Source organism: Macadamia integrifolia, chromosome 5 (genome assembly GCF_013358625.1).
Source record: "Macadamia integrifolia cultivar HAES 741 chromosome 5, SCU_Mint_v3, whole genome shotgun sequence".
In the NCBI taxonomy this organism is placed as follows: domain Eukaryota; kingdom Viridiplantae; phylum Streptophyta; class Magnoliopsida; order Proteales; family Proteaceae; genus Macadamia; species Macadamia integrifolia.
In genome coordinates this window covers 34,396,408-34,411,803 of record NC_056561.1, presented here as the reverse complement: position 1 = coordinate 34,411,803, position 15,396 = coordinate 34,396,408, and the positions used below count along the sequence as shown (strand labels likewise).

The 15,396-nt window shown below is 37.8% G+C and overlaps 1 protein-coding gene across 1 annotated transcript; it reads right to left on the bottom strand.

Moving 5' to 3' along the window:
- Positions 1-241: 241 nt before the first annotated feature.
- On the bottom strand, positions 242-13,911 carry LOC122078157 (AUGMIN subunit 6-like). The gene is made up of 15 exons (XM_042644022.1): positions 13,599-13,911; positions 13,454-13,510; positions 13,229-13,323; positions 11,793-11,943; positions 11,273-11,398; positions 11,014-11,173; positions 10,555-10,615; positions 10,156-10,477; positions 9,506-9,631; positions 3,066-3,224; positions 2,684-2,936; positions 2,056-2,538; positions 1,112-1,636; positions 961-1,015; positions 242-853 (listed from the first exon to the last, which is right to left on the bottom strand). Exons 1-13 carry the CDS (start codon positions 13,812-13,814, stop codon positions 1,596-1,598), a joined length of 2,250 nt encoding a protein of 749 aa, XP_042499956.1. The 5' UTR covers positions 13,815-13,911; the 3' UTR covers positions 242-853; positions 961-1,015; positions 1,112-1,595.
- Positions 13,912-15,396: the final 1,485 nt, after the last annotated feature.

Genomic DNA, 15,396 nt, shown 5'->3' with positions numbered 1-15,396 from the left:
GTTTGGTGGTTGGATGAACCATAACTTTTGCTTGTGCGAAAAATTATTAATACTTCCAATATTGAACGAAACTTCTAAAATACCCTTCCATTCTCATCCAAGAATTATTATGATCCTAACTTAAATATTCTTTTTCATTTTCAAAAATGTGTACCTAAAACACATATTTTTGTTTTGATTGCTCCTTGTCTTCTTGTCGAAAGTTGAAATAAAAATAATTTGAAAAAGACTTCCTATTATATCCACTAAAAAAAAAAAAAAAGAAGTGCATTATACTTAGAAGAGGAAAAAAAATTACAAATTAATTCACACCTTAAAGGGTTCAATAAAAAAAAATAAAAACCCTTCTTTTGTAACACAAATACTTGCACTTCACCCACTCTATTAACCAAGAGTTTTGGAAAAGGGGAATTAAAGAAAGGGTAAGGGAGGGACCAGTATCCATCTAAGCCTCCATTTTAGGTGCTTCCGCCAGTTGATTACAGAGGAACAATTTATAATTTTTGAGAGCTTCAATATCACTTGGAATTATCAGCAAGGGCAGCGCCTGCGTGTTGATGAAGCATTCTTCACATTTGCATCCAGCTACATTAAGAATTCAGATATGTGCCGGAAACTGCAGTTGACAATTCTGGCTTTTAGCCCTGTTTCATTGATCATTCCCCCACACTCCATTGCTGGAGGTGGACCATGTGCTGGTTTGCCCCACCTGAGTCTCACCCATACAGTGTTTGCCATCATCATTCCCAAATAAGCTTCCAGTCTACAGGTGGATATGTGCATATGAACCATGTCAAGATTCATTTGGGTCAATCTTACACTTGAAATGAGGTATGTAGTCTCAGGAACTTCCCTGTGTAGCCCCCCACATGGTTAGTAGGAATGCATAATATCAACAAAGACCAACCCAGTGATGTTCGGACCAAAAAATAAACAGTAAAGGCATGTGATTTCACATACCAATAATCCCCTATTAAATCTTCAGCAGAAAATCCAAAGCACCAGACAAAGCTACCTGCATATGATCAAGAACATATCAATTCAATAAAAAATCCTTATGCTAACAAGTCATCTAACAAAATATAGTTCCACACTCCACCATGTAGCATACCTTTGCATTTGGTGAGACAAAGTACTGTTTGGAAGGCTATTACACATGCCAAACCCCACCTTTTCAGTCCTCCAAATCAAGAACCAAACATTGATGTTTAAAAATCACATCCAAAAATGTCCGTTCTTCTCCAGGAGGAAGCAGATGGATTAGAAGTACTACAATCATCTGATCCCATTGATCTACAATCTGGAAATCTACAAGGTGGGGTGCCGAAAGACGGCCATCCCCATGTACAGATAGAACATTTATTGAACCCAAAACCATAGCAGACGTAATGAAACCAAATACTAAAGCAAATAAAAATAACCAAAATAATACATAGTAAAATCACAAAAAACAGTGGGTCTTGCAGAAAATAATGGAAGAGGAGGTATTATGATGAATTAAATGTGCCATAATAAACAGCAACCCATTCCAAAGACTGAAGCATGTGATAATTGGATTTAGCCCTTCCATATAACTGCCGTACAAACCAAACTTCTCAGCACTCCATTAAAGCTGTGTCAGTTTCAGACAATGGTGCTGTGGGAAAAAAAAATAATAAATATTCAGTAGCACGAGCATTTAAACCAATATGTGCTAAAGGAAAGAAAAAATATTGTTAAACAACAAAAAAAGCAGGAGGAAACGATTCAGAAATGTCTTCACTTTAGGCACAAGTTCCCTCAACATGCACACCCCAAAAAGAACTAAATACAATCCTAACCAACCAACAGATGGATTCCTCTGGTCGGAGAAACAAGGTGTCCTTTGTCAGAGGGCAAAGATTAACCCAAAGCTTTGACATCCAAAATCATTAGCATAGGACACAGTCATCATTCCTTTTATTGATATTGTAACTTGTAGAAATAACCACATACCATACACACCTAAAATTGAAAAGGAAAAAATCAAAATTGATCTTGAAGCGATTTCGGAAGTGTTTGGTGAAATCAACATACCAAGCAAGTCTTCATACGAATCTGAGAAGAACGATGTCTCCATTAGCAATGGAGGTGAGAAGACCTGATCCAGGGTATCGTCCATGTCATAGAATGCCCTTTCAGCATCAGAAGCAGCATACTTGGAACCAATATCTGAGAGGAATCCATTAGCTTCACTGTTAAACTGATGTGGTGAATCTGTATCATTCAACCTATTTGGTGTATCATCATAGTTGCTCCTAGCAGGGTCCTCAGAGACAAAATTCCCATGTAAAAAAGTGGTGTCTGATGGAGACACAAATAGCTTTTTGCTCTTAATTGCAACTGATTTGGTTTCTGGTGCAATGCGAGATAATCCAGTCCCTGAAAGAGGTACAAAAAAATGTTCTGAGCTACCATCAGATCGATTATCTCGTGTAGAGTCCACATTGCAGGATTGCACTGAAAAAGCAGCTTCCCGAACAGATCTCCTCAAGTTCTGGACGTAAGAACTGTCACTATCTGCACAGCAAGAAAAGACAATTCTTCAGAGTAAACCACAAGTTAACTAAGGACCAACTCTATTCGTGGGCCTTCGGTTAGACAATCTTATAAGAGTTAAAGGTACAGATGTGGAGTCGAAAGTATATTTAGACTATGTGAAAACCTTGAGACAAAGTATCAACATGATTGATTGATGAAGGCTGGTCCAGAAATTTCTCTTCAGACAAATTTACCACCTGGCAGGCTTGAGAAACCAAAGTTTGCCGCTTTTGGATATGTCCTCCTTTCACAGAAGAATTTGGAGTCAAACTAAACAAATGTGGGAGTTTCAAAGCAGGAGGGCTTGCTGAAACCTTATCAAGATGAGCATTTGAAAATTTTGAAGTCATTTCTGCAACTTCATCAATGCTATTTTCCTGCTTGGTCAGAAGAAATGCTATTAGTTCTACAAAAACCATTAAAAGACACTATCAATCACTAAATATTATATAGTTAAAATAGCAGGATATTGTTCCATCTAGATCAATCTTATCCAAAGATCTTACCACAGATCTTCCACTACTTTGAGCTTGCATAGGTGAGGTAGATCTGCCATGATTTTTGGTCATCGGAGGACCAGATGAAATATTGTTCACTTCTTCAGTTAGCTCCAAAATTGATTTCTGCATTGCTGGAGCAGCTCCCTTCAGTTGATTAATGAGCACCTGCACACCAAAATATCAGTTTGGAATGTGTTACCATTGATTGTAACAGATAATTACAGTATGTGATATCAATCTCAAGCGAAAACTGATTAGGAGACCAATTCTATAAAGCAATTGCCAAAAAGAGGAAGAATGAAACTAAGGATGTCAACCAGTACGATATTCGGTATTCAGTAAGGTTTTGGTACGGTACAGCAGACCAAGAGTAGATACCGAAACCCTACCGTATGGTATAGATACGGTTTCGGTAAAATATTTTTCCCATTTATGTATATATAGTCGTTATTTCAGCACGGTATTCAGTATGCATTTGGTAATTCGGTATGGTTCGGTACGTACAAAACAGTTTTTCTTAAATACTGATACAGTACCACGTACACAGAAAATAAATATTGTCAGACCGAAACCGTACCAAATCTCTCTTGGTATGATAATTCGGCACGTTATCAGTATTTGTATAGGTACGCAATTGACACCCTTGAATGAAACTACTCAACAAAAATAAGTGGAATTGAAACAAAAAAAAATGAAAAACTCATGAAGGTAAATGACTTTTTACCACTAGCATGGTGGTTCATGTCTGGGAAAATACGTATGTAAAGCAAACTGTCGTGCACAACACAACAAAAACAACAACATAGCCTTATCCCAACTAAATGGGGTCAGCTACATGGATCCTTGCTCCCCAATCAGCTCTATTCGTAGTCATACAAGATACGAGGCGTTGAGGCCTAAGCTATGTCTTTCTCTCACCACTTCTCCTAGGGTTATTTTAGGCCTGCCCCTGGCTCTTTTGGTGCTTTCCATCTGAATCAAATCACTCCTCCATACTCAAGCATCTCAAGGTCTCCGTTGAACATGGTCATGCCACCTCAAACAACATTCTCAAAACTTATCTTATATTGGAGTTACTCCTAACTCTGCTTTAATATGATCATTCCTTACTTTATCCCTCATAGTTTTGCCACACATCCATCTCAACATCCTCATTTCCACTACACTTAGTTTATCTATGACATTTCTTAATTGCCCAACATTCCACACCATCCATCATAGCCTGTCATATAATAGTCCTATAAATTTTTTCTTTAAGCTTCAATGGAATACGCTAATCACCCTAACAGTCCAAACACATCTTTCCACTTCATCCATTCTATTTTAATTCTTCGAGCAGCATCATCTTCTGTATCACCTTCTTTATTTATGAATAAGCCTAGATACCTAAAATAATCAGTTTGTGGGATCACCGACTCACTGATATTCACCACCTCATTATCAAATATTTCGTCTTTGTTCTACTTATTTTAAGACCTTTTTGATTCCAAGTTTGATCTCCATAATTCCAACTTGACATTAATCCCAGCTTTTGTCTCATCCACCAAGACAATATCATCAACAAAAAGCATACACCAAGGCAACTCATCATGTATGCCTCTAGTTAAGTCATCCATGATAAGTGCAAACAAATAAGGGTTTGAGGCTGATCCTTGACGTAACCCCGTTGTAATTGGGAATTCACAACTTTGACCCCCCACAGTTCTAACGCTCGTCACTACACCAACATACATATCTTTAATTATGTCAACGGATTTACTTGAAACCCTTCTCTTCTATAATATATGCTAGATTAACTCTCTAAGGACACTATTGTAGGATTTTTCTAGATCAATAAAGACCATATGGAGATAATTTAAACAAGACCAACACCCAACTAAACAACCAGGTACTGATCTCACAGTAGGATCATCCCACAATGATCTCAACAGATCACATAAACCTTCGAATGTTTCTCTTATATTAAAATTGCAGGTTTACAAAACAATAGAAAGTAAAATCAATAGAGAAGAAAATTGAATATTGGGGGAGAGGATGGGATAAGTAAGGGGGATAGGGTCATCTCTCTCAGACTCATGTCTCTCACTGCCAATGCCTCTCACATCTTCCAAACCAAAGCTTTCTCTTCTTTTTCTTATCACTCTTGTTTTCTATTATGTCCAACCACATACATTTATTTATAATATTTAAATCAGTTATAGCAATCTAGACCCCTTGCCTAAATAAAACCAATTACAAAGTTTAGCCAATCCCAACTAATTAGCTAACAAATAAAGAGAACTGCAAGTTAGAAACTATTGGACTACTAATAAACCCCTACGCAATAAATTATAATTCCCGAAATTAGAGTATGACTGCAAGCTGTCATAACCCTCCAAAGGATTTTCCCCGCAATGGCCATGGGGCCCACCAAAAGCTGGATGTTATCTTCTCCTAGTTAGACTGTAGATGGCTAATCTTTGGCAGAAGTTGTTCTGCATTGGCCCAACCGAAAGGCTTGCCTGCATCATAATTCATAATCTTTGCCCTCTAAATCTTTCCACGAGTCTCCTAAGAAAGGAAATAGCTTCCATCGTAGATATTCCTGTCATAAAACCACATTAATTCTCCGAAATCATAATTTTCTTTCTGAGGTGGGTTTCAATGACCCTCTCCCATAACTTCATTATATGACTAATTAGTTTTATGCCTCTATAGTTATTGCAGCTCTGAATATCACCTTTATTCTAGTAAATCGGAACCACAATATTTCTTCTCCATTCATCTAGCATTCTCTTTGTGCTCCTAATCTTATCAAACCACGGATTCCTAAACTCTTCCACACTTCGATGGCTCAAATTCCTTGCCTAATTTCATCCTTCTTAAGGCTTTTTTCACTTTCAACACCCTAATTTTGCATAGATATCTACAACATATGATGTCTTGGTGAGTAAAAGATGGGGGGGGAGATCCCAGGAAACAACAATAAGCTTGTTCCTTGGGGAGTCAAAACAAGTAGTAGTGGTAACAGATAGCTTGGCTTTAATATCAAATAAAATGGAGTCCCAAATCTAAGAGTTGGAGGTCCATTTCCTGAGGTTACAGTGTTACGTCCATCTAGATTTGCTTGATGGAGCATTAAATAAACTTACCACCCACATCACAAAGAGTAGAGCCCGCATAAGTCATATCAATCCAAATCTATTCTCCATGAAACGGGATAATCCAACGATGTCTTGGCCAACATTTGGTTAGGACCAAGTCTTAATGGCTGCTAAAAACAAGCTTGCTTAGTCTTAATGGCTACTTGAACCGCATCATCCCACCACCAAGTTTTAATTTATTCCTTTCGATTCCCCTAGAACCTCTTTACAACCTTCTTGATACAAAATGTCCTCTAGTTCCACATTGTAGCAGTGTCTCCATCAAAGTCCCAATTTCCTTGTTTGACCACTTTATCAATAAATAAATTCAAGGAAATGCCTTTTAAGCCCCTCACCTTATCATAGGGCAAATGGGCTCCACTACGTTACGTTTATGCGCATTAAGGTACATATCCAAGAAAACCAATCTATGTTGGGTGATTAGCCTCTCCCCAGGGTAACCTTACAGTCCTTATAAAATAGTCTACCAGACCTTCTTGTTAGGAAGAAATATATTGCGCTGATATGCTGCCCACTTTTGTAGGCAACTGCTTGCTCCAGCCTCTTCTCAAAAAAGGGAAGAAGAGCTACTTTTGCAAGCATTGTAATGCCTTCACCATTATAGGTTGTAACTTTGCAAATTGATCTACTCGTGCTTCTCACTTGATATGTACCAAAAATGTTGGATTGGAGATTGTGACTAGAAAGACTATTGATACTAACAACATGAAAGAAAATTGTAGAATTAAACTGTCCTGTGAACTTTGCAATCGAAATAGGTCTCAAAACTGAACCTTAAATCCTCTTAGAACCTTCTATTTTTTACTCATTAGTGACAAATATATGCACCTGCACAGCTGCAATGACAGGATGTAACATAACTCAATTCAACTCAACCTGAGGTCGGCTTCATGGATCATTTTCCTCCAATCATCTCTATTCAAAGCTATATTGTTAATAGTCCTATTCTTTCCTCACTTCTCCCAGTGCCATTTTAGGCCTACCCCTAACTCTTTTAACTTATTCAATCTGAATCAAATCACTGTCCATGATGGAGCATTTAAAGCCCTCCATAACACGTCCATGCCACCTCAAATGACTTTCTCGCAACTTATCATGCATCAGAGTTACTCTTAAATTAGCTCTAATTTGTCCACTCCTTATTTTATCTTTCTCCATCTTTACGATTCATCTACCTCAACATCCTCAATTCAGCTACACTAAGCTTGTTTTATGTGTTATTTCTCTACTGCCTATCATTCAGCTCCATACATCATTAATGGTCGTATAACTCTCATATAAAATATTCCTATGAGTTTTAAAGGAATACACCAATCACACACACTCCAGACGCACCCCTCCACTTCATCCACCCTATTCTTATTTTTTATGCAACAACATCCTCTATTTCTCCTTATTTTATGAAAGAACCTAGGTACCTAAAATTGTCACTTCATGGTATCTCCCTATCATTAATTTTCACACACACACACATACACACCCCACTTTTAATCCTATTTTTACTAAGTTATACAACAATGTAATTTGTTCTTATTCTATTTATCTTAAAACCTTTTGATTCCAAAGTTGATCTCCATTATTCCAACTTCTTATCCCTATGTTTGTTTCACCCACCAAAACAATATTATTAACAAAAAACATACACCATTTATTTGTTGTTTCTTTACTGCCCAACATTCAGCTCCATACATCATTCATGGTCGTATAACTCTCCTATAACATTTTCCTTTGACTTCTCAAGGATTATGCCGACCACGCACACTCCAGACGCACCCCTCAAGTTTATCCATCCTATTCTTATTCTTTATGCAAAACCATCCTCTATTTCTCCTTATTTTGTGAATAAACCTAGGTAACTAAAACTGTCACTTCGTGGTATCTCCCTATCATCAATTTTCACCACGTCTTATTGTTACTATAAAGTTCCAGACAATGTACTCCGTTTTTGTTCTACTTATCTTGAAACCTTTTGATTCCAAGGTTGATCTCCATAACTCCAACTCCGCATTTATCCCTAATTTTGTTTCATCCACCAAAACAATATTATTAACAAAAAAACATAAATTAAGGGATCTGATCTTAAATGATTCTAGTCAGCTCATCTATAGACTATAATTAGTGTAAAACAAATATGCGCATAGAGCTGACCTTGATAAAATCCAATTGTCAGAGTATAGCAAATCCATTTTCCCTAAATAACGACAGCCAAAGTAGGGTTACTTTCTTACTATAAACTAACAACTTTTTCCTTTATGGCCTGTTTTTTGCTGAAATTTTTTTTTGTAAATGATATACATAATAAATCCATTTTCTCATTTCTTAATGTCATTTTTTTGCATTTCACGTCCAAACAAACAACGGAAATTTTCGTTTTCCTCCTTTCTACATGGAAAGAAATGGAACCTTAATAGCACAATTTAATATGGAACCACTAGCTAGACCATTTCCAACCATTACATGAATGAATTTAGTATAAGCCAATAGAATTCAGGGAAAAGTGCCTTTACATGGCCCTGTTTAGGAAGGGCCTCCTAAACAGTCCATTTTGAGCCACTTGGACTGACGACGTGGTAACTCTGAATGTTGGAATAGAAAGGACATGGTCCGCGTTAAACATGTGTCAAATTTCAGGGCCTAATTCAAACAAACACCCTCCAGTGTGTGGGCATACATCCCCATGAACATTTATGCATGCGTAGAGTACCCGGACCAACACTGTGCACTCTCCAATAGTCCTGAATTTGCAAAGTCCTAATTTTCCACATAGCAAACTCCAATTGGACTGAAATTTGATATGTGAGCAAGGGACCTATGGGTCTAACCTGACCACAAAATTTAGGCCCCATCTGATCAGCCACATGCCAGATTATTAGGGCCATTTCGGTATGGCTTCCATAATGGACCAGGTAGGAAACCTTTATCATAGAGATAAACCAATGGAACTGTGAGGTAACGTTCTTCAAGGAATAGATGCAATGTGTCAGTAGCCCTTTTGTGGGTGGGCAACATGTCGGTACTCCTCTACCAGCTATTCCTCCATTGAGATTATAGTAGAAAATCAAATATTAGGAAATAAGAAATATATATCAGATTGAGATGGAGACCATGAATCATATACCACAATACCATCGAGAGAAAGAAACATAAATGTCATATATGAATAAATAAAGAAACAGAAAATGATACAATGTAGAAATGAGAAAGGTTTGGTGGTATACTGAAGTTACAGGCAGGACCAAAATCAGAAAAACATACCCAAGTAAAAAAGTTTCATGCACCCATGGTTATAATGCTATTTATTACCTGTACACTAGCTAAATGTTGCCGATGTTCTGCAAGTGTTGCCGCTAAAGATTCAACATGGCCACTAGTACCACCATCATGCGCACTTCGTAAAAGCTCTGGACCCTCTCCATCATTAGCTTTGGCCTACAACAGTATAGCAGCTAGCAGGTGTGTTATCATTGGTTACTTCTTCAAAGATAATAAAGAAACATAAAGCAGTTATAGTACACCGAAAATAGAGCTTTTGAAGTGTCCGATATACTAGAGTGATCATTATAAAGGCAAGGTATAAGCCCAAGCAAAAAAGTAACAAAATGACAATCAATGCCTAGTCAATTTCGGGGTTGGAATATGCAAAAACTCAGAGTAGCAAACATAGATAATGAGGTAAAGAAAATGAAATGGATGGCATGGATCCACTAACAAGCACGTGATAAAAGCCTGCTGTACAACAGTAATCAAATAATGTCTGTATGACCATATTTTAAAATTAGGTCATCCCCAGTATAATAAAAGCTTCATAAACTAATAAGGTGACTGCTGCTTATGAATGCACCAATAAGACCACAATAACAGAAAGGTAGCTACATGCAACTATTGAATGATGCCATAAGACAATAAACAATACATGGCACAACAGATTAATATCATAAAAGAAAATCTTGTACCAGATAAAGTGAGTGCTTATGAATACGTTGTAGAGCATGTGTCCAACGTCTAAGAATTTCTGCAACGTCAACAGTTGGGTGGACCCTTCCACTTCTATCATCCACCTTAGAATGTGTTTCTTCATTTACTTGTAAATGAGTTGAATCTGAACAGATTTTCTGTTTTTCCCTATTCACATTGGGAGATAATCCATTTATTGGTTCTCTAGCATCTGTTTTTAACAAAGATAGATGACCAGGCTGACCAGATGATACATGTGGATATGGAACCTGAGAACCTTGATCCATGGCAGCAAGCAAGGATGATCCAGAAATGCGGTACCTGGGAAGGAATATTATATATGAGAGTAGATAAATGCCATTTACAGACTTTGAAAGGATGGAGAGAAGGAGGATTACCTATGCTCACGATGGGCAATCAAATCCTCAATTGGGCCTGAAGCAAGAACTTCATGTTGACCTGTAAACAGAACCAGTAAACGTCAAAGACAGTTATATTTGGAAAATGTCCCTGGCAAGGTGCCCAAATTGTGATTCTTTAAGAAGCAGCGGGACTTTTCACAGTTGACATTCTAAAAAGAAGATTGAAAAAATCCCAATATTGGATTGATTAGAGGTGGTCCACCAAAATCAAATCATACTATACCAGCTAAGTAGTTAAGTGGGATCGAGCATCTAAGCATATAAAAACAAAAGTTTCCACTGGATTGCATAAGAAAGATTTAGGGAAAACGTCCACCTTCTAGAGTTGATGTTTTATGCTTGCTGATGTTCAAATAACAAGCTTACAGAATCAACTCAATCAAGGGATGTGAAAACCAACAATACACATGCAAAAAGCAATGGAGTTATACTTACTCTTACGAGCTAATAAGGACTCCCATAGGCGAGTCGCCTTGGAAACCAAATGTGAGTTTTGACCCAAGGGGCTAGAGACACGGTCATCCCATAGTTCCCCTTCCAACTTTGAATTATTTCTCAAGTCCTGCAATTTTTCCAGCTCTTGCTGCAAATAAGCCTGTGTTGCATGATTACGGGAAAATGTGAGAAATGATATAACCACGAACATGTTGAAAAGCTGGTACCTCTAAATGAATGGGAACAAGTTAACCTTTACCTCTTCGGCACAAAGACCGCGAAACTCAGCTGTCATTTCATGAGCCAAGTTTGACCACATGTTTTGTCTATGGACAGCTGTTTCTGCATTTTTAAGAAACTTCCTTCTTTCAAGAGCTATCCTAGCCTGTTTGACATGACAGAGTTAAGAGCAAACCAATGACTGTTCACCGAGGTTGTTACTAGTAAGCACATGAGGAAATTAAATAAATAGAAAGCACCATAAAGGAATAGCAGAAAGTGCAGTGCAAAACTCCCAACCCCCAACACCTTTTCTTTCAAACCATGTTCTGATCACTACAACAGCATTCAAATTGGATTTTGTTATATGGAAACCAAACAATCAGAATGAAAATACAACCTAATGCATGCATGAAATCCCAACTCTGAAACAACCAGCCAGTTGTTCATTATTGTAGAGATGGTCAACTCAAAACTTAGAAGGAAAAGTTTCAGTAAGGAATAGCTCAAAAGTTCCAGAAAAATCAACAAGGCAATTCCCTAAGAAAATCTAATATTACCTTTGTCACAGGAAGTAATGTAGCTGCATGTGAAAATGCTACATCTGTCAATGAAGCAGGAAGAGGGTTAGAAGCTACATCAGCCGCAAAAGTTCTTCTGTGAACCTCTCGTAAAGCATGCAAAGAAAGTTGCCACAGAAGTTCAACAAATCTGCAGTAACAGTAACAAAGTCATCCTTCAGTTCCTCATTAATCACTATGCCACTACAAAACTAAATAACTTGGATTATCTGTGATTTCAAACAGAAAAAAGTACAAGAAATGATCAAGGGTAACATTTTCACACATCAGTAATTATACAATGTTACAGCACAAAATCCAAAAAATACATGAGGCAAAGTTCCTCAGGCAATATGCACATCAATAAAAATATGGATAACCAGATGCAAACTAAGACCAGAATATCTTAAGAACAAAATTAACACCAATATTAAGAAGTAAGGTAAACAAACCTAGCTAGATTCCAAATCATATAGAGTTTTTAACAATGACTACTATGTTACATAAATATGTCTAGTCGCATTCGCATCTTCAGTGGGGGGTGGGGAGTAAATTATTCATGTACTCTAAAATTATGAAAAAACACTGGAACTCTTTACAACAACCCTGGAAATGGTAAGGACCCATTTATTCAATACATTTGATTCCCTGGGCATTGGCATCTCGATTATTTTCATTGGACATATGGAAATCACGAAAAGTGTCCCTAACACTCCTGATGAATCAAAAGAATAGAAATGAGGTATCGGTGACAATATTGTGTGTGCAATTAAAAAATATGGCACTGAAATTCACATCCAACCAAAAAAAAAAGATAAGAGTGATCTACTACGCAGCTGGGGCATCCATTACTGCAACTATTGTATTTGCATCTCATTTGCAAGAACGAAATCATCATTCTTGTTACTCAAACAAGACCATAGAAGCAACAAATGTAGGCCTTTTAGTTGTTAGCTCACTCGAAGTAGAACATAGAAACGTCATTCTCACACGACTCACCAAGCCACAGAAATATTTCGACAGTGTTCTAGCCTCCAATTATTTCTAGTTAGATAAATAATGGTAGAATTGGAAGATGAGACACAACTAGTAAAGGTATTCTTGGTTTCAAAGGACAGATGCACGATGAATCTTCATATAACATGGGGCAGAAGTTTAGCTAAATAACCAAACTCAGATGGTTTATAACAACACCTGATGATCCTAAATCAGGTCTCAAATCCCATTTGGAATCTGCAAAAACTTTGTGGCTCATAGCCTTATACAGAACTCACGGAAGGTCTATGATAGTATGACACAGAAATGCGCTAAGATGAGCTACATTTAAAAGTTGCTTTAAATTTTCAACTGCACCAAAACTATTTAGTATTTGGGGGGTTGGGGTGGAAGGATCAACAAATAACATAAACTGAAACACAATTGGATATATCACCAACCTCGGCCCGCAACAAGTAGCAAGGGAGGAAACCCTTGAATTGCTTCTCGGAAGTGCCCCTTGCAATTCGAGCTCATTTATAATTCCCTGGACAACCTAGCATACAGAGGAAGGGGCAAATTAATAAGAAAATTGCGTAACCAAAGGGGAATCAAACAAGCAACAAAAATAAAATTTAGAAATCAATGAACACGATTAATTATTACATAGTAATTTCTAAATTTACCTTACGGAAGTCACGAGACTGTGCAGAATCAAAGATCGGCCATACCTTATCAAAATCCTGCAAGATCTCGATGGATTCAGAACGAGAAGAGTTCAACATAAGATGAAAAAAGCGAAATAAACAATGAGGAGAACAAAATGTGAACCTTTGCAGATTGAATTGGACCTCTAAGAGAAGATAAGATGAAATAAAGAAGCTGTTCACCCAATTTAGGGTTTGAATGGCGAAAAAATCCGACTCGAGGGTTACCATTATTGCCTACGATACCAAGGATCGAAGGATCAAGACCTAGTAACAAACAGTTTGTGTACATTGCACTCTCTAGCTCTACCTCTCTCTCCTTCTCTCTCTCCATTGTCATTTCTCTCTATCTCTCCCCCTCTCTCAGTGTTTCTTCTCTCCTCCTTCCCCTCTCTCTCTCTCTCTGTCCCTATTTCTCTCCCGGCGTGAAGTCTCTGTGTGAGTGTATTTTCTTATCTTTCCGGCTAACAGGTGCTCGTTTATTTTAGAGTAATTCACAGTGTCACCCCTGGATAATGTCAGTATTATAAAAACACCCCCTCTCTTTCACTAAATTAGACTCAGACCCCTATCATCAGTCACTGTTATAGAATATACCAATAATGCTGACATCAGTAAAATTATTTTTTTTTTCTAAATACCATTTTACCCTTAAAAAAAATGTGATAGGTTGATTCCAAACCCTTGTAGTCTCCAAATCGATTTCACCACAACCCTTCTCACGACGGCGACTACGGCTGAAGAACGTTTCCTTCAGGTGATTTCACCTCAACCGTCCCTTCCAGCGTCTTAGGGTTTTCAGAGGAAGCGATAATTGACCATAGGAATAGATAGGAACTAAGTCAAGAATCAATGAAATGCCACTGATGGGATTGAACGTTCGAGATCCATAGAGGAAGACAATGAGAAGGACAGAGATTAAGACTTAGAGAGAGAGAGAGAGAGAGAGAGAGTTCTGAAGCGACAATGGCGGTTTCTCTGAGGTGGTTTTCTCTGTGTTTTGTGCTGCTGTTGTTGTTTGTTGCAGTTTTGGCTGGAGTGGGAGAGGCGATTTCATATGCGAGGTATAATTTTGTTTGTGCTTCATTAGTTATTGAGAAACAATGAGTGTCTTTAAGGGTTTTTCTTCAACAAGAGCTCCCTGCTAGTCCTAGAGTTCTTTCTGTTCATCGAGCCAAATCCTTCCCAAGGCCACCCATGCTGTTGTGAAACTCATTGAAGGTCAACGAATAGACGGAAGATTGTCGTGTTAGTGGAAAATTTCCCGGTAGCCTTCCCACACAAGCACCACTTCCTTCCTGTAGCTGTCCATCACCAATGTTCTTGAAATCCAAATGAGATCCCATTCTTCGTTAGATTCAATTATTCAGTGCAATCAAGCTAACCAAGCTCATATAACCATCAAATTAAGCCGGATCAAAGTGGGAAGAGGTTTCTCGTTTTCTTCATCTTCAAATCCCAAATTCACCTAACCACAAAGCCTCAAAACTGAATAAAAAATGAAGCCCTATCCCACACAAATTTCTACTTCCCAGTTTCCACCACTGAATCCATCAATTGCTACAAAAAAACATAATAATAAATAAATAATAAAAATGTCCGTCTCCCCCTCATAAGCCCCCAAAGCATCGCTCCAATGGTCTGTAACACGAACGTAGCATATCTCCTTATTCTTCTTCTTCTTCTCCTTGGCTCTTTATCTATTTAGGTCTTTGCTGCTTATCTGTGAATGATTGTGGAATGAATCGTTTTGGTTCTCTCTCTGCCGTTGCCGTCAAGGAGCTCCTACTGAATATCGAAGGGTTTGATCACATTGCCGAAGAGATTATAGCCCTTCGATCGAAGGACTTCAATGGCGATCTCAAGCTCTTCTGTTTTTTATTCTTGCAACGGCAGAAACATCATTAATGAATCTTGGTTAA

Excerpts from the sequence above, each read along its gene's own strand:
- LOC122078157 (XM_042644022.1), bottom strand. The coding sequence starts at position 13,814 with ATGACAATGGAGAGAGAGAAGGAGAGAGAGGTAGAGCTAGAGAGTGCA. Across the intron at positions 9,632-10,155 it reads ATAAGCACTCACTTTATCTG|GCCAAAGCTAATGATGGAGA; the intron begins GTACAAGATTTT and ends ATACTGTTGTAG. Across the intron at positions 2,539-2,683 it reads TGTTGATACTTTGTCTCAAG|ATAGTGACAGTTCTTACGTC; the intron begins GTTTTCACATAG and ends CTTGCTGTGCAG.